We start from the raw sequence: 18,122 nt of genomic DNA on the forward strand, positions 1-18,122 counted from the left end.
TTTGGGTTCTTACCGCTGAGATCTGCCTTCCTATTAGGGAAGGTGCCTCCACAGAATGTAATGTGGGATTTGTCACTTGGGAGACAAGAGTAATCGATGTGGCCATGCCCAAAGGCCTTCCTGAAGGTTTGCTGTGTCTTTTCATTGTATCTTTCCTTTGAAGCATATAAACGAAGGTGATTCTCTATTGACGTGTCCTAGGGAACGACAAATACACATTCCTGTAAACAGGCTGTTGTAAAGGGCAGAGCAGGTTTCTTTAACAGCCCTCGTGGTTAGGCTTGTGGTTTCAAGTATGAAATTTCCTTTGCAGGTTGGGAAGAAAAATAAGGTTATAACAGCAAGCTCTCTAATGCTGTTTATTACAATAAAACATTTTATTGTTGTTGATAGAAAGAATGATACTTAGCCATGCCTGACATACAGTACTATCTTGTGAAAAAAATCACAAAATTTTGATTAAAAATCAAAATGAAGTGCTAGTATTGGTGTCTTTATCCATTATGAAATGTTTCTCAGGCTGAATACAGTGGCTCACACCTGTAATCCTAGCACTTTGGGAAGCCTAGGGAGGAGGATTGCTTGAGCTCAGGAGTTTGAGACCAGCCTGGGCAACATGGCAAGACCCAATCTCTACAAAAAAATTTAAAAAGTTAGCCAGGCATGGTGGCACACACTTGTAGTCCCAGCTACTTAGGCGGCTGAGGCAAGAGGATTGCTTGAGCCCAGGAGGTCAAGGCTGTAGTGAGCTGTGGTAGCGCCTCTGCACTCCAGCCTGGGCAACAGAGCAAGATCGTGTCCCTTCCCTATCACCCCCCCAAAATAAAGGTCTCTCCCCACTGCCCTTCCACTTTGTGGCTCTTCTCCCCCTTTCCTCTTCTCCTTGGTATATGACCTTCTTGTAAGTCAAATGAGTTTATTCAGGATGGGAGCAGACATTGTCTATGTTGCTCTGAACAATTGTTATCTTGTACACACACACACACACACACACACACACACACACACACACACAGCCTTAGAGTTTAGAAAGTGTTTCTACATTGTAACTCATTTAATCCTCACAGTAACCTTGTGAGACATATGATAATAGCTCCATTTTACAGAAGAGGTGAATTCAGGCTCAAAGTTAGTTAACGATTCTTGGACAGGCTTATCATAACTAGCAAAAAGCAGGACCCAAACCAAGGCTTTTCTGAGTCTAAGGCAATAGCTATTTTCCAAACAAGATTAACAGCTGCCAAGATGAGCAAAGAGTCAGGGGAGAATCTGTGGTTACCTAAGTTTGGAAAACCCAGAGTTTAACAAAGTTAAGCTGGTGACTATGTTATAGAACTTCTTGAAGTTCTCTGTATCTATGCATGTGACTTTCCAGGAGGAGAAGGCATGCAGAACTTCCCCAATGTATTTGCCTATGAAACTCTTATTTATTTATTTAGAGGCAGGGTTTTGCTCTGTTGTCTAGGCTGGAGTGCAATGGTGCGATCTTGGCTTACTACAACCTCCTCCTCCCAGGTTCAAGCGATTCTCCTGCCTCAGCCTCCCGAGTAACTGGGATTACAGTGCCCGCCACCATGCTTGGCTAATTTTTGTATTTTTAGTAGAGACGGGGTTTTGCCATGTTGGCCAGGCTGGTCTCGAACTCCTGGCTTAGGTGATCCATCTGCCTCGGTCTCCCAAAGTGCTGGGATTACAGGCGTGAGCCACTGCACCCAGCCAAAATTTTGTGAAATGGAGCATCTTGCAATGCTAGAGTTCTATATGTGACACTTCGGGGAAATGGTGGTCAAAAGGGTCAAAGTACTCTTCCCTTCTGTGGAGGTATCAAGAAATGGCAAAGGGAGAGAGAATCCTCTCAGTAGTCAAGAACAATGACAGAGGAGAGCACATTAGAAGTGGTACCTCTGGCACTGGCCAGACTCGGTGGCTCATGCCTATAATCCTAGCACTTTGGGAGGCTGAGGCCGGCAGATTGCCTGAGCTCAGGAGTTCGAGACCAGCCTGGGCAACATGGTGAAATACCATCTCTACTAAAATACAAAAAAGTAGCCAGGCCTGGTGGTACTTACCTGTAGTCCCAGCTACTCGGGAGGCTGAGGCAGGAGAAATGCTTGAACCTGAGAGGTGGAGGTTGCAGTGAGCCAAAATCACGCCATTGCGCTCCAGCCTGGGTGACAGAGTGAGACTCCATCTAGGGGGAAAAGAAAAAAACAAAAAACAAAAAACAAAGAAATGGTACCTCTGCCCGCGTTTCGTCTTCCTGCCAGGGCTGCTTCCTGAGTGGTGGCAAGCGAGTCCCCTGACTGCCATGGTTCTTGGCTAGAGGGCCCTGGTCCACATGTCCAGCAGCTCCAGCTTCCCCTTCATCCAGGCCCTGTTGACCTGCCAAGGTGAACAACGGGTCAGCTCGTCACCCTGGAAATGGACGCGGTGTTCTTGCTGCCTCCAAACTGCCTCCCTTCTTGCTTCTCTGAGTAAAGGTGCTCAAGGCCCTCCCTTGCTCCCCCTCCTCCCTTATTCGGTATTTCTGCTAGTGCCTCCTTGGAAGTGGCAGCCAGGTCTGTGGAAACAGAGTTGCACTAGCAGTCAGGAGGCTCAGGGTTGAGTCTTCATTCCTTAGACACAGTTTCCCCATCTGTAAAATGGGGATACGGATTTCTTGCCCTCACTTCCTTGTAGAGTTATCTGGAGCTCAAATAAGATAATGAATGTGACAGCCCTTTGTAAACTGTGAGGGATTAGTGGATGACAGTGGTGTGATTATGGTGGCGTGACCTGCAGCCTGCTGTGTTGTCATGGAGGTGCTCAGCCTGAAGCAAGCTCTTGGGATTCCAGGGCTGTCTCCTGGCTCTTTATTTGTAGAAAAGCCTCTGCCGAATGCAATGAGGTGAGACTGCTGTTTAGCTCTCTGAACTTATACTGTCTGCAACCCTCAGGAAGGATCTGAGTCAACAGATGACTCCAACATAGTTAACAAATCTTTCATCAATGGTTTAAGGGGTCCTGCAGCTGTTTTCATCACTTTCTCAAGGTAGATTTATTGCTGAAACAGTCTGGCAAAGCTTCCTTGTTTGGAGCCAAGTTTTAGCAATACCTTTATTCCCAGCATGCGGCTCCATGGAACAATGCGGGGCTGTCTTTCAACTAGGGGCTCTGGAAGGCTTTGGGGGCCTGTGTGTGATGGATCACAAGACTTCTGGGAGCTGCTTCTCCTCCTGCCTCCAGCCAGCCTCACCTTCCCTCTCGGCTCCCGTTCATTATTTCCATCCTTGGCGTCACTGAGCCAAGAGTCAATCGCCCACAGGTGGGGCTACTCCCTCCCTCCAGCTCTCCTTCCTTTGCCCAGTGGCTCCTGAAGGCCGTGCTAGAAGTGAACTGAGGCTGAGTGTTGGTGGAAGAAATACAGGCTCAGGCTCAGGTTCAGGTTCAGAGGGTCTGCTCTGGTTTTAGTGGCCCAGGGAAATCTGATGGGCTGGGGACTCATTAATATGAGGTGACCCGGGGCTACATTAGGCCTGCTCCTGAGAGGATCTCAACTCCATACAGAGAGCAGCACTAAAGACCTTTGGGGATATTCTAGAATGATTCCTTGTAGAATGATTCCTTGGGGTCAAACCGGATACTAACTAGGTCCATCTTTTCTGGTCAGATTCACCTGGAACCAAATGCATTTCTGAGGGTGGAGGAAGTGAAACTCTAGCCAAATGGCCACTTACCTACTAAATAGTTTTTTTGTTTTGTTTTGTTTTTTTGTGGGGGGCGCAGGGGACATAGTCTCACTCTGTTGCCCAGGCTGGAATGCAGTGGTGTTATCTTGGCTCACTGCAACCTCCACCTCCCAGGTTCAAGTGATTCTCCTGCCTCAGCCTCCCGAGTAGCTGGGATCATAGGCATGCACCACCACACCCAGCTAATTTTTGTATTTTTAGTAGAGACGGGGGTTTCACCATGTTGGCCAGTCTGGTCTCAAACTGCTGACGTCAAGTGATCCACCTGCCTCAGTCTCCCAAAGTGTTGGGATTATAGGTGTGAGCCACTGCGCCCAGTCTGAACAGTCTTACACATTGGGTCTCTAAGTTGGGGTAGGGGGCATTGTGAGTAGGCGGAACAGAGAGACAATTTTCCCTTTGGTAATATCCCAGGTGAGTTTGAATATGTGACTCAAGCAACGCGAGGGGAAACAGAATTTTTTTTCTTAGTAAACATCATCATCTGATTCATTTATTTGTGCTTAATAGAAACAGATTTGCAAGTAAAGTATTGGAAGCTTCAGTTGTTGAAAGGAGACCACAAAACTTAATCTCTCTGGATCTCAGATATGGATTCAGATAATCCAGATAATGTGCCTTGGAGTAGCTCTGTCCTCTCCTGTTATTTTTCACAAACAACCAGGGAGGAAGGAATGCAGACCCCAGTATTTGCATGTTACATATGCACAAACTGAAGATGCAGAGAGCATAAGTGACTTAGCCAACATCATATTGTTGGAGACCTGGGATTTGCAGCTGGGACTTTTGCTACTTCTTCAGATACAGTGTTGGGCAAAGAGAGGGAAACCAGTGGAAGATAAGGTTCAAACAAATGAAAACATCAGTCAGGGTTCAAGTTACAGCCACTGAACTATTTTTGCTTCTTTTAAAATAGATTTTTTTGGCCACTGTGATCATGGGTAATTGGGCATTCCAACAAGCTAAGGAGGTATAATGAACATTTACTGAGCACATAGTATGTGCCCGCTTCTAGTACTACAGTATCTCATTTAATTCCCACATGCAACCCTGTGAGATAAAGATGGGTATGGTCATCTCCATTTCATAAATGAGAAAACCGAGGCCCAGAGTGGCTATATGGCTTGGAATCAGTGCTAATGGTCACATGTTTAATCACTATTTGATACAGTCTCTTTGTTTTCTGCCTGATTGTGACAGCTCCTTAGTATATGGCATCAATTAGGAAAGTCACTTTATCCCTCAGGTGTGCAGTGTTACTCCAGCCATAAAATGAAAGCCCTGAGGCCGAGAGCAGTGACTGATGCCTGTAATCCCAGCACTTTGGGAGGCCAAGTGGGGAGGAGCACTTGAGAACAGGAGTTTGAAACCAGCCTGGGCAACATGGTGAAACCCCATCTCTACAAAAAAGTACAAAAATTAGCTGGGAGTGGTGATGTGCTCCTACAGTTCCAGCTACTTAGGAGGCTAAGTGGGAGGATCGCTTGAGCCCAGGAATTCAAGGCTGCAGTGAGCCGTAATCACATGGCTGCACTTTAGCTTGGGTGACAGAACAAGAGCAAGACCTTGTCTCTAAAAAAAATAAAAATAAAAAGTAGAATAAAATAAAAAAGAAAAGAAAAAGAAAAAAAGAGACTCAAGTGAGATGTGTGGTTGGTTGAACTATGTAATGGCCTCAGGCTCTGAGAACCTGCCATGTTCTTCTCCATTCATTTGATAAACCAGATTCTCTACTTATCCTGACCAGATCATTTCCCCAAAGATGGGGGTTGGTCAGCCACTGCCACTGTTTCTGGAAAATTTCATTATACATATTTTAGGGGCAGGGTCTCAGGCTGGAGTGCAGTGGTGCCATCATAGCTCACTATAGCCTTGAATTCCTGGGCTCAAGTGATCCTCCTGCCTCAACCTCCCAAGTAGCTGGGACTACAGGCAAGTGCCACCACGCCCAGCTTAAATTTTAAATTTTTTGTAGAGACAGGGTCTCACTATGTTGCCCAGGCTGGTCTCAAACTCCTAGCCTCAAGCAATCCTCCCTCCTTGGCCTCCCAAAATGTTGGGATTACAGGAATGAGCCACTGAGTCTGGCCAAAAATCTTATGTTGGGCTCTTGTTCTTTTATTTTCTCAAGAACTCTGCTACCAGCCAAGGCTCTTGTCTTTGCCTATTACTGCTACCCAGTTGTCTTTTCACATCTCCCTTACCAAAGGCAACTTCTGGCTCTTTTAATGCTTCAAGTTCCATAGAATAATATTGACAGGGTCAATCCCCATACTACTAAACAGTTTACAGATGGCTTGCAATAATTTTCTGTATAGCCATGATGTAGATCTTATTGTGCCCATTACAGAGATGAGCAAACAGAAGCTCAAAGAGGTTAAATGACTTGCTTAAGATCTTACACTAGTAAGTGAGAGAACAGCCATTTCGATACACATTTCTGGCTCCAGATCCTATATATATATTTCACATTATATTGCCACAAAAATCACAGGATTAAGGAATATAAGAGTGAAACAGATCTAAGAAATCATCTAAAATCTAGAGTCTAGACCTATACTGCCAAACACAGTAGCCACCAGCTGCATGTGGTTATTTAGATATAAGTTAATTAATATAAAATAAAATAAAAAGCTCAGTTTCACTGTTGTAATTACTACATTTCAAGTGCTCAATAGCCACATGTTGCTAATGGCCACTTTATTGGACAGCCCATAGGGAACATTCCATCACTGTGAAAAGCGTTATTGGACAGTGCTGGTCTGCACTCACCCCTCATTTTACAGATTGAGGACTATGCAACCCAGAATCCAAAGACCTTGTTTTGGGAAACGCCATTTTAAGGTGTTAATAATTCAAATATCTGAGAACCGGTCATAAAATCAACATGCAAATCAACATGTACCTTGTTCAAAAGATTTTCCTTGTTGAATCCAAAATGAAGGGAAGACAGGCAGGAGATGGTATTTTGGGGGTACACCTGAAAGATCTTGTTGTGGCCTGAGCTTCTTTGGTACATTAAGTTGACTGTCCTGGAGCAGCACAGAATCCTTGATGTATCCTGAAGAGCAGATCAGGGGATATTGATAGAAACAGTGGTCACCAACTTCAAGTTCTCAGCGGTAACTACAAGGTTCCTCACTTGCACTAGTCTTGGCTTTGGACATTGCCCATTAGGGAAGACAAGTAGAAGATGAGGGAGATTAAAAAGTCGGATAGAACCCATAGAGACTTGTCTATCCAGTGTCTTAGGTGCTTCTGGTTCTGTGCTACATGTGTACCTCCTCCATCCCATCATTCCCAAGAAATGGGTCTCCCTGGTGGAAGGAACATGGCTGCTTCTTTGGGGCAAAAAGCTCCTCCTGCCTCAGGAGGAGATCCAGTGGTAGTGGATGTATCCTATTTGCTTCTGTAGGCCCCATGGTCAGCAGCCTCCTCAATCCATCATTCTATAAGTATTTATTGAGGGCTTCCCTATGGGCTCACCCCTCAGCTAGTCAGTGAAGTAGATACAATGGAACCAAACTTGGGCCCTTTTAAAAGGCACTCAATAGTCTATTGGAGAGGCAAAGCTCTCTTGTGTTCTGTATGGCTCTGAGTGTCAGTGTAATATAAGGTCAGAAAACAAGGAGCTCAATATTGACTGGAGTTTTCAGCAAAGACTTTGTAGAAGGTGTGAGCTTGAAGGGTGGGCAGGATTAATCATAGGGGTGTAAAGAAGTCCCAGAGAATATATACATTAGTGTCACAAAGTGGGGAGTTCTGAGATGTGCAGGAAGAGGGTGGTGGGGCCATTGGACTGATGGGCTCACATCAGATTCTTGCCATTGTGCCTCCAGCTTGAGGGTCTCACCTTCAAGAGGGACTTTGGCAAGAAATTATGGCAAGGAACTCAAGAATGCATTTGTGTGTGTGTATCTTTCCTTAAACCATACATTTTAGCCATAGACTCCCATGGAGGACTCGGAGACTTTTTTTGAGGTTAAGAGGGTCCTTCATTCTGGGGAATGTTGCACCTAGGCTATAGGAGAGTGGCCTGCTCTGCCCTCTGCCCCACCCAATGACAAACACTTCTTTGGTTAAGTGGCTCTTTCTCAAAAGTGTCAAATAAATGGAACTGCCTATAACTGTGGAACTATCCTGAGAGTAAAACCAATGACTGGACGAGCCCACAACTTTCATTTTGCTTCAAGTCACCACTTATTGGGGGAGTGAATTGCTTTCTCTTCTTCCTCAGGGTAAACCTATAAAGCAGGAAGGAAGTCAGTCTTTCTCTGGTCCTGGCTGTTTCTTGTTGCTAAAGAAGTGGCAAACAGCCGAGTGGGTACTGGCACATTCGCTGCTCACTCTTCTCATCTCAAATAGGCTTGCCAAATAAAATACAGGATGTCCAGTTAAGTTTGAATTTTGGATAAACAAGGAATACTTTTTTAGTAGAAGTACATCCCGAAGATTGCAAGTGTAACTGTTTATGCGTGTTGCGGGGGTGGGTATGCACGTGCTTAATCTGGCAACTCTAATCCCCAACCACTTCCCATTTTTGTTTTCAAGCATTTACAGAGTGCATTTAGAGTCTGTTCATCAGAAGGGTGTCCATCCCACTCCTAATGGATTATGCTGGAGAGCCGCCATCTTTAGGAGGAGAAGTCCTAACATTTCATTTCTGGGAGGACCTGGGATCACCTCAGATGGGGAACTAAGGAATGCTGGGAAGAATGTGGAACTGTGGGAGTGCAGGGTGGATCTGACTTCTGGTCCCAGCTCTGCTTTTGACTGAATGATCTTGGACAAATTCCTTTGCCTCTCTGGGCTTCTTCTTCCTTAACTTGTAAAAGGTGGGGGTTGAACTGGAGGGTCTCTGAGTGGAGAAGATTGGGAAGAAAGTTCTGGCCTGGATGTGGCATGTGAGGCTGCTGAGGGCGAGGGGTGGGAGTGAAGGCAGGACTTCAGGCTGTTCTTCCCTCTGCAAATGCTTCAGAGGACAAAGGGTGGGAGCTGTGAAAGGGATTTGTGGGCTACCAGGCATGGAATTTTGCTTTAACACAGAATTGGGCTTGAAATCCTGGTGTTTCAGGTCTTGATGGAAAACACACTGTCACACCAGAATGGGAGGTGGGGCAGTTTGGGGTGTGCCCCTCTCCCATTTCCCCACTGACCTGCGCACCACAGCCTATACATGGCGTCTGGGGGCCAAGTCCGCAGGAGGCCTCTGAGGTATCTCTTGGCTGAATGTCCTGGCTGGATCTGCCGTTGGGCCTGGCTCTCCAGCTGGCTTCGGAAGTGGAGGTATGGTTGCCAGGCTCTGTCCTGCTGTCCCTGCGGGGACACCAGTCAGGAAACAGTATAGCTGCTGAGCCCTGAGCCACCCAGTGATATAGGCTGGTTAGCACAGTCTTCATCAGTAACCCAGGAAACTCCCAGAAGGTGCCAGAAGGCACCAAAAACAGATGCCTTGGCTAATAGACATAAACCAAGAGCCCTCAGAACAAAGCTCTGAAAGGCCCCTGCACGTTTGCAGTTGGAAGCAGAAGGAGAAATGACATATACCAGACTCCATCTTGAGATAGAGCATTAGGAAAGGATAAAAACTTCAGAAGAAAACACATTACCTAGTTCAGCCTGTGGACATCATTTTAGTGTCTTCAAAAATGGCTCTGTACTGTAATGGGAAAGCCAGCTCACAAATCTGCATTGGCATTCAGTGTTTGTAATATGAATAATGGGACAGACAAATCATGTCCGTGTTCATGGGGAGCCTGGCATTTTGAAAATATCTGGCTCTGATGCATTTCATTTAAGCTGGGGAGAATTTTCTGGGAACCTACCTGCCAAAGTCAGTGCCACCGTGCAAGACATCATGGGGAATAAATATGGATAATAACATCTTACAATTGACTAGGAATTTACATTACACAGAGAACTTTCACCTCATCTGTAATCCTATAAGGTGGACTGGGTTACTATAACCACTTAACTGATGTAGAAACTCTCAGAGGATGATTGCTTAGGCACAAGAATAGCAAATGTGTGATATTTGTGTTGACATCTCTCACCCTCCCCAGTGTCCATGGCAGACATTCCTAATCAATCACAGAATTCTTGACTGCTGAACTGAAGGTGATCTCAGAATCCATTTTCTCCTTAAAAACATTTTTGAAACTGAGGCATAATTTATATAGCATAGATTATACAGAGCTTGGATGTTCATTTGATAAATATTGACAACTGTATATACCTTTGTAACCACCACAGAAAACAAAATCCAGAACATTTTCATCCACCCAGGAAGTCCTTCATGCCACTTTTTAGTCAATATCCTCCTGCCCACTAGGTAATTGCTATTCTGATTTCTAACACCGTGGACTGTTTTATTCTATTCTTGAACTTCATATGAATGGAAACAGACAGCATATATTCTCGGATGCTCCACAAAAGTGATCCACACAGTGTGCCAGTGAGAACTGGCATGAGAGATGAAGCCCACTTAGTCCCCTTTGGCTAAGGAACTCTCCCAAGGCAACGATATAGCCTGGAAGGATAGAGGGCAACTGTGTGGAGCCAGTTAGAAGTGGAGTTGGGCTTGAATCTAGGGTTTCAGAATCCACATCAGTGCAAAGCCTCTTGTTCTTCAACAACTGACCATCTCATCAAAGGACCAAGAGTTAGCACCATGAACCAGCTTGATGTCAAAACAATAAATAAAGATGTTTTGAAGTAGGTGCCTCAGTGAGTGTCGCAGACTGTAAGAACTATCTTCTAGGGAGACCAGCGTTTTCATACGTGTTAGTATGCAATAAATCCTGACTCAACAGACTTGAACAATGAGAAAGAAAGTTTGTTGTCTCATGTAACAAAAAGACCAAAGGCTAGAGAATACCAGGGTTGGTTAATTCAGTGGCTCAATAGCTCTGGCATCCTGAAACTCATCCTGTAGGCACCAAATCTCTTTCTAACCTTCAGAACAGTCTTTCATTTCAGTCTTATGGGCCTGCAGAGGCTGAACAATGGACACAGGGAAACATCAAGTGGGTCCAAAAAGCACAAGCCGAAGAGTGGGAAGGAGACAGCCTGTGAGAAAGCTTGGGAAAGAGCCTTGGATTTACGGCCAGAGTGCCTGGGCTCAAGGCCTGCTCTGCCTCAGGGGAACTTTATGATCTCGGGTGAGCTCTGGAACCTTCTGGACTTCTCTCTAAAATGGAGCTAAATAGTGGTAGAGGGAATAGAGAGTGCATGGGTTCTGGAATCAACCCGAGAGTCAGGTTTCACAGTGCCTGGCACATACTAGGGGCTCAATATTGTGGGGGAAATGAATAAATGAACAAATAGTTCAATCCCAGCCCCACCATTTCTCAATCGTGTAATTGTTATATAATTTCACCCATAATGCTGGCATAATACCTCCTTTTTGGTGTAAATGAAATAATGTAAGTGAACGGTGTCCCATTGAGCCAGCTTATAGTAAGGTGACAGGGTGCATCCTCTCACTCCCTGTCCGCCCTGCACTTGTGAAAGCGCTTTCCAATCTCTCAGTACTCCTAAAGGGAGCTGAGGAGAACACAGTGGAGACTGAGCAGAGGCTTTGCCTTAAGATGGGATTGATCTTGAGATCTTGCCCCATCCTTGGGCATGTTAATTACTTCTCTGAGTAATTTTACTCAGTGTCCTCAGTGTAAGGATTAGATGAGCTGAGGTATGTAAAATATTTAATGCTTAGCACATAGTAGGTGGTGAACAAATATTAGGTCTTTTCTCCTTTCCCTTGTCCAGGTGGTGGGAGATTATGCTAACTGCTCAACACTTATTCCCTCTCGCTTCTTTTTGCTAAAAAAGCCCCGATTTTTTGTCAGCAGATCCCCTTTCCCAAATAGTCATCCCTTGTTATCTGTGGGGAATTAGTTCCAGGGCCTCTGTGGATATTAAAATCTGTGTATGCTCAAGTCCCTTACATATTATAAAATGGTGGTAGTAATATTTGTACAGTATAGCCTGTACGCATCCTCCTTATTCTTTACATTGTTTCTAGCAACTTATAATACTGAATACAATGTAAATGCGGTATAAATAGTTATACTTTCTTTTTTTTTGTTTGTTTGTTTGGATTTTTTTTTTTTTCCTGAATATTCTGAATCCCTGTTGGTTGAATCCAGGGAAGTGCAGACATGGAGGGCCTTGCTTTCCCAGACTCCGTTGCATCTCAGAGTGGCCAAGGGACCTAGCTCTGGTCAATGAAACTAAGGGGAAACTATTGGGAGCCTCTGGAAGGTCTTTGTTTCTTTAGAGAAGGAACAGCTGTGCAAGGATGGCTTGCTGGCCCCTTTCTTCTGCTTTGAACCCAGATGTGACCTCTGAAAGTACGGGACCATCTTGTGAACATGTGCTAACAAGCCTAATTAGAAAAACCAACATTCAAAGGATAGTGGAAGGAAAAGATAGCGCTTGCATCCTTAATGGCATTGGCGAGCAGCTGGGCAAGCATGAAACTCCTGCCCTTTCACTTTGTGTTACTTGAGATAATTAAATCTCTTTATTGCCTAAATCAGGGGTTGGCAGACTTTTTTTTTTTTTTTTTTTTTTTTTTTTTTTTTTTTTTTGAGACTATCTTGCTTTTTCAACTAGGCTGAAGTACAGTGGTGCTAATTTGGTTCACTGCAACCTCTGCCTCCTGGGTTCAAATGATTCTCCTGCCTCAGCCTCCAGAGTAGCTGGGATTACAGGTGTGCACCACAATGCCTGGCTAATTTTTATATTTTTGTAGAGACAGGGTTTCACCATGTTGGCTAGGCTGGTCTTGAACTCCTGACTTTAAGTTATCCACCTGTATCAGCTTCCCAAGGTGCTGGGATTACAGGCGTGAGTCATCATGCGCAACCTTGAAGGTATTTTTAAAGGGCCAGAGAGCAAATATTTTAGGCTTTGCAGGCCATATGGTCTCTGTTGCCACCACTCAACCTGTCCTTGTAGTGCAAAAGCATCCATAGACAATATGTAAACAAATGGTCATGGCTGTGTTCCAATAAAACTCTATTTACACAAACAAGTAATGGGCAGGATTTGGCCAGTGAACAGTGTTTGCTGATTCCCCAACTTCAACCATTGATAATCATAGTTATCAATGATTGATATCAACATATCAAATGTGTTGCTTGCAGCCAAAAGTATTTCTGATACATGGATACGATATGGGAGCAACAGATTTAAAGCTGCTACAGATTGAAGGGATGGGAAACAAGCACTGGAGAAAAGGGGATGATTAAGATGGATTGATAACTAATAAAATCACATCAAGTGAGTGCAAAATGTACAAGCGGCAGAGTGGGGAGGAGACAGCTTGTGAGAAAGCCTGGGAAAGTGCTCTAGATTTAGGGCTAGAGTGCATGGGTTCAAGGTTCAAGATAAAAGAAAGCGTGGCTTACTATTCAATTGGCTTTACTCCTTAGGGACTCATGAATTAAATGAATGCTTAGAATTCAAACACAGAGCATCACCTGCTCCTTAATGTCTGGAAAGTTTATGTGGCAGGTACTTCAAGTGCAAAAACAGCCTAGAAATTCAGTCTCATGTGGTCTTGAGGCTTTTCCCAGAGGACATGAAAGAAATAATTATAGAGAGGATGGTGGAAGCTAAATGACACTTTTACTCACTCAATTTTTTCATTCAGTCATACGATAAATATTTGTTGGGTACTTTTTATATGCCAGACACTGTGTTGGGCCCTGAAATACGGAGCCATTAGACCAGAGGCCTTTTCTGGGTGAATTGGAACTTCATTTCTTTTCTGTGAATCTTTGCTTTGACTGACTTTCCTCTGAATGCAGTAAGGACCAGTCTCTTCCGAGATGCTGTGGTGGCCCCTGTGCGGATGGCATGATGTGCTATTTGAGTCTGGACAAGAACCCTTGTAGTTTCTCGTTAGTGGGCATTTCTTTTTCTTTTCTTTTCTTTTATTTCTTTTTTCTTTTTCTTTTTTTTTTTTTGAGAAAGAGTTTCGGTCTTTTGTCCAGGCTGGAGTGCAGTGGCATGATCTTGGCTCACTGCAACCTCTGCCTTCTGGTTTCAAGTGATTCTCCTGCCTCAGCCTCCTGAGTGGCTGGGATTACAGACACCCAATACTACACCTGGCTAATTTTTGTATTTTTAGTAGAGATGGGGTTTCACCATGTTGGCCATGGCTAGTCTCGAACTCTTCACATCATGATCTGCCTCCCAAAGTGCTGGGATTACAGAAGTGAGCCACTGCGCCCAGCCATTAGTGGGCATTTCTGAAGCACCAGCTTGGTTCTGAAGCTTTACTGAGAAGCTTGCACCATGGTGCAGGGAGTTGCCAAGAAGAGTTAGGGAATCCTAGACCAGGAATTTAGAGTATTTACATATATTTTTGCTTAGGGTTTGGAAGCTGATCTTGGTGTATTCATTTTCTATTGCTGTTGTTAACAAATTACTATACGTTTAGTGGTTTAAACAACACACATGTGTTATTCTCGTATTGTTCTGAAGGTTAGAAGTTTGAAATGGGTCTCACTGGGCTAAAATCAAGGTGCTGACAGGTCTGAGTTCCTTCTAGAGGCTCTAGGGAAGAATCTGTTTCCCTGCCTTTTCCAGCTTCTAAAGGTCACCCCCAGCTTCATTGCTTGGCTCGTCACCCTTTCCTCCATCTTCAAAGGCAGCAACATTGAGCCGAGTCCTCCTCAGGCTGCCCTCTCTCTGATCATTCCTTCTGATTCCTTCTTCTGCTTTTAAGGACTCTTGTGCTTACCTTGGGCCCACCTGGATCATCCAAGATAATCTCCCCATTTCAAGGCCATCTCTTGAGGACAACCTTAATTCCATCTGCAACCTTGATTTCCCTTTGCCCTGTAACCTCACGGGTCCCAGGGATTAGGACAGAGATATCTTTGGCAGAACATCCTGTCTACCACATTCTCTTTACGTTTTTTTCTAGTTTCTTGGTCTCTTTTAATAACTTCTCAAATTATGCCCGTGAAGTTGGTTAATAATGTCCCATCTCATTGGATAAACTGAAGCACTGAGGGATGCCCAAGGCCTGCTTAGGGTGACCGAAGAGACCAGTCAGGGTGAAATCGACTTACTCACTTCCAACCTGTTGAAGGATATTTTCAGTGGAAAACAGCAAAATATAAGAAAGCGTGCATAGTATAAATACAGCCTCACACAAGTATATCCTGTATATAGTCATGATGGAAAGACTGGAAGAAAATAGATGAAAAAGCTAATAATGGCAGTATTAGGGTGTTGGGCTTAAGACTACAAATAGTTCTTTCTTTTCTTTCTTTTTTTTTTTTTTAAATAAAATCAAGTTTTCAGTAATATAGTTAGATTGTATTTCTAAATAGAAAACATGTTAAAAATTAATTAATTTTATGGCACCCACCCTCTTCTCATGAGTATTTCTTTAGTTCTTCCCTTAAGTTATCCTAGACCTAACCACCCACTCAAAAGTCACTCTAAAATATAAAAGGAGACAGAAGGGAGCCAGGAAGGGAGTTTCTGGAACAGGGAAATAAACATGACAGCAGGAGGCTGGCTACGGATGGTTTCAGACTGTTCAGGCCTGCCTGGGCTTTGCCAATCAACCCCAGCTTCGGGTTTCTTCTGCAAAGAGTAATTAGTGTGCACAGGGTGGCCTGTTATCCACATTCCACCGTAAGCGCTACCTTTAACGAGGGACTTGCTCTGGCCAGTTGCCTCTCCTGATGTCTATCAGGTCTATGAATGCAGAGGCACGAAGGGCAATCCCGTGTACCTGTCCCTTCCCCCGCACTGGCTGTCCTGTCCACCTGCTGTAGTGCTGGCCGCTGAGGGTTTTCAGAGGATGGAAGGAGATGGTAGGGTTTGTGCTCCTGCCCAGCAGATATAGGGTGACAGGGTGCCAGAGTCCCTAGGAAGGCAATGAAGGCCCAGGCCCAGGCAGCCAGTTGCCATCATATTGCAGCGGGTGGCCCAGGCTTTGTGTGCAGGAATCAGCAGAATGGTGAAGAGAGAAGCCCCCAAATCCCAGAACTGGCAGGCACAGCCCTCCACAATTTGGCCCCACCCACATCCCCAGGTATATTTCCATCAGGCAGCCAGGGGGTGACCCTGACTTCCCCTGCCCTGCACCTTCTCCCCTAGAGGCCTCTGCTCACCTAAGCCTGGAAGGTCTCACCCTGCTTATCTTTACAAGACTCAGCTCAAATTCTACCTTCTCCAAGAAGCCGCTCTAGATTTTCCCCAGTAAGAAGCAGTCACACTCTCTGCCTTCTTTATTAGGAAATCATCATCTCGCTCCTCTCATGGACTGCCTTGTATCAAAATGTCACTGGGGCACAAATCTGCCTCTTTCACCAGATTGTGCACTCCTGGTGGGTAGAGGTTACGGCCCCCCCTGCCCACCCCCACCCCCATCCCCACCTTCCCCGGCCACATCCTTGTAACCAATATGTCATTAAACAATTTGCTGAGCATCTGCTATGTGTCAGGCACTGTTTTAGGCCCAGGGCAGTTCCTGACTACTCAGATGTTGGCTCAGTTGAATGGAAAAACCCAATAATGTCTGCATTTTACTGCTGACCACCTGTGCTCTGAGCTGCCTGCTCCAGCCAGAAGTCCTTCTCTCAGGAGGGGCACAGCTGGCATCTGCTCACCCTCAGCCAGGCTTGCTGGAGTCAGTGTTCTCTGGCAAAGGCCAAGCCTTAGAACAGGGTGACTGCCCATTGTTGCTGCACCTGTGCATGTGTGACTGGAGCCAGCCTTGGGGCTGCCAGGTGAGTGCCACTGGAGTAGAGGCGGGGGCAGGGCGGGAGGGGAGAGGGGCCACTTGCAGCGGTGCCTGGAAAGCATCCTCCATCCCCAGCCTGACTTTGATTAGCCTTGTGCAAACACTGCTGCTCTCAGCCAGCCCTTTCTCTGCAGGTTTAATTTCTGGGATTCTGTGCAAATGATAACTCTCTCTCTTGTCTATCTGCGGTGAGCATGTGTTCCTGGATACCAGGCCATAAAGAAGAGAGTCGTTAAGTGGTCTGAATTTTCTCATTAATGCAGTGCTGTAAGAAGGCTTGATCCCTGACCAAACCATTCAGCATCAAAGATTTGACCAGCCATATGTCACAAATGTGAAGGTACAACTAGGATTGCTAGCAGCAAAAATTAGGCTCCAGGTCCTACAAGAGCTCCATCTGCCTGGATTTGAATCCTGTCTTGATGACTCACTAGCTGTGTGACCTTAGGGAAATTATTTGATTCACCTGTGCCTCAGTTTCTTTATCTGTCAAGTAAGGATGACAAAAGTACATACTTTACATGCAAAAAAAAAAAAAAAAAAAAGAAATTGGATTCTTACCGTACACCCTTTACAAAAGTTAATTCAAAATGGAGCAAAAACTCTTAGAAAAGTTTTCCCCTAGAGTTTACAACCATAGGGGAAAGGCTTCATGACACTGAGTTTGGCAATGAGTTTTTGAATATGATATCAAAGAACAGGCAAAAAAGAAAAAAATAGATAAGTAGGACTTCATAAAAATTTACAACTTTTTTTTTTTTTTAAGACAGAGTCTGACTCTGTCACCCAGGCTGGAGTGCAGTGGCACGATCTTGGCTCACTGCAACCTCCGCCTCCCGGGTTCAAGCAATTCTCCTGCCTCAGTCTCCCTACTTTTGTGCATCAAAGGACACTATCAACAGAGTGAAAAGGCAGGCAACCCATGGAGTGGGAGAAAATATTTGTAAATTTGTATCTGGTAAGAGATTAATATCCAGAATATCTCTCTTTGAGAGAGAGACAGAGACATGGTCTCAGTTTGTCACTCAGACTGGAGAGCAGTGGTGTGATCATGTCTCACTGTAGCCTCGATCTTTTGGGCTTAAGTGATCCTCCCGCCTCAGCCTCCCAGAGTGTTGGGATTACAGGCACGAACCAAGTATTCAGAATATCTAAGAACTCCTACAATTCAATGAAAACAAACAAACAAACAAACAAACAACCCACTTAAGAAAATAGGCAAAGGACTTGAATAGATATTTCTTCAGAAAAGATATACAAATGGCCAATACGAACATAAAAAGATGCTCAATGTCATTTATCACTAGGTAAATGCAAATCAAAACCACAATGAGATTCCACTTCACACTCACTAGAATGGCTATTATAAAATAAAGAAAAATTTTTTTCAGGTCAGACAGGTGATGTGTTGACATTGTAACAAGGTTCAGAGGGTGGCACATTCACATATGCATGTGAACACCCAATCATCATGCTTACGAATTACAAAACGATCTGGTTATTATCAAATAAAATGTTTAAGGCCGGGCGTAGTGGCTTATGCCTGTAATCCCAGCACTTTGGGAGGCTGAGGCGGGCAGATCACCTGAGGTCAGGAGTTTGAGACCAGCCAGACCAAC

The 18,122-nt window shown here is 44.8% G+C and overlaps 1 protein-coding gene, 1 long non-coding RNA gene and 1 other non-coding gene across 4 annotated transcripts in view; 1 reads left to right on the forward strand and 2 right to left on the reverse strand.

Annotated features, from left to right (window-relative positions):
* The window catches only part of KIAA2012 (KIAA2012 ortholog), a 139,823-nt gene that overhangs the window by 111,281 nt on the left and 10,420 nt on the right, over positions 1–18,122 (reverse strand). For both annotated transcript variants that reach the window (XM_050750808.1, XM_050750807.1), the window contains exons 3-6: positions 8,885–9,044; positions 6,634–6,789; positions 2,240–2,382; positions 14–197 (exon numbers count right to left, since the gene is read on the reverse strand). In XM_050750808.1, the coding sequence (XP_050606765.1) occupies positions 14–197; positions 2,240–2,382; positions 6,634–6,789; positions 8,885–9,044 (643 nt within the window). The remainder of the gene's footprint in view (positions 1–13; positions 198–2,239; positions 2,383–6,633; positions 6,790–8,884; positions 9,045–18,122) is intronic.
* Positions 1–18,122, forward strand: part of LOC126932213 (uncharacterized) — a 54,172-nt gene that overhangs the window by 33,961 nt on the left and 2,089 nt on the right. The gene's annotated exons all lie outside the window — the stretch shown is intronic.
* On the reverse strand, positions 17,894–17,997 carry LOC126933302 (small nucleolar RNA U13). The gene has a single exon (XR_007718540.1). It is a non-coding gene; the product is annotated as a small nucleolar RNA U13 (small nucleolar RNA).

Source organism: Macaca thibetana, chromosome 12 (assembly GCF_024542745.1).
Source record: "Macaca thibetana thibetana isolate TM-01 chromosome 12, ASM2454274v1, whole genome shotgun sequence".
Lineage (NCBI taxonomy): Eukaryota > Metazoa > Chordata > Mammalia > Primates > Cercopithecidae > Macaca > Macaca thibetana.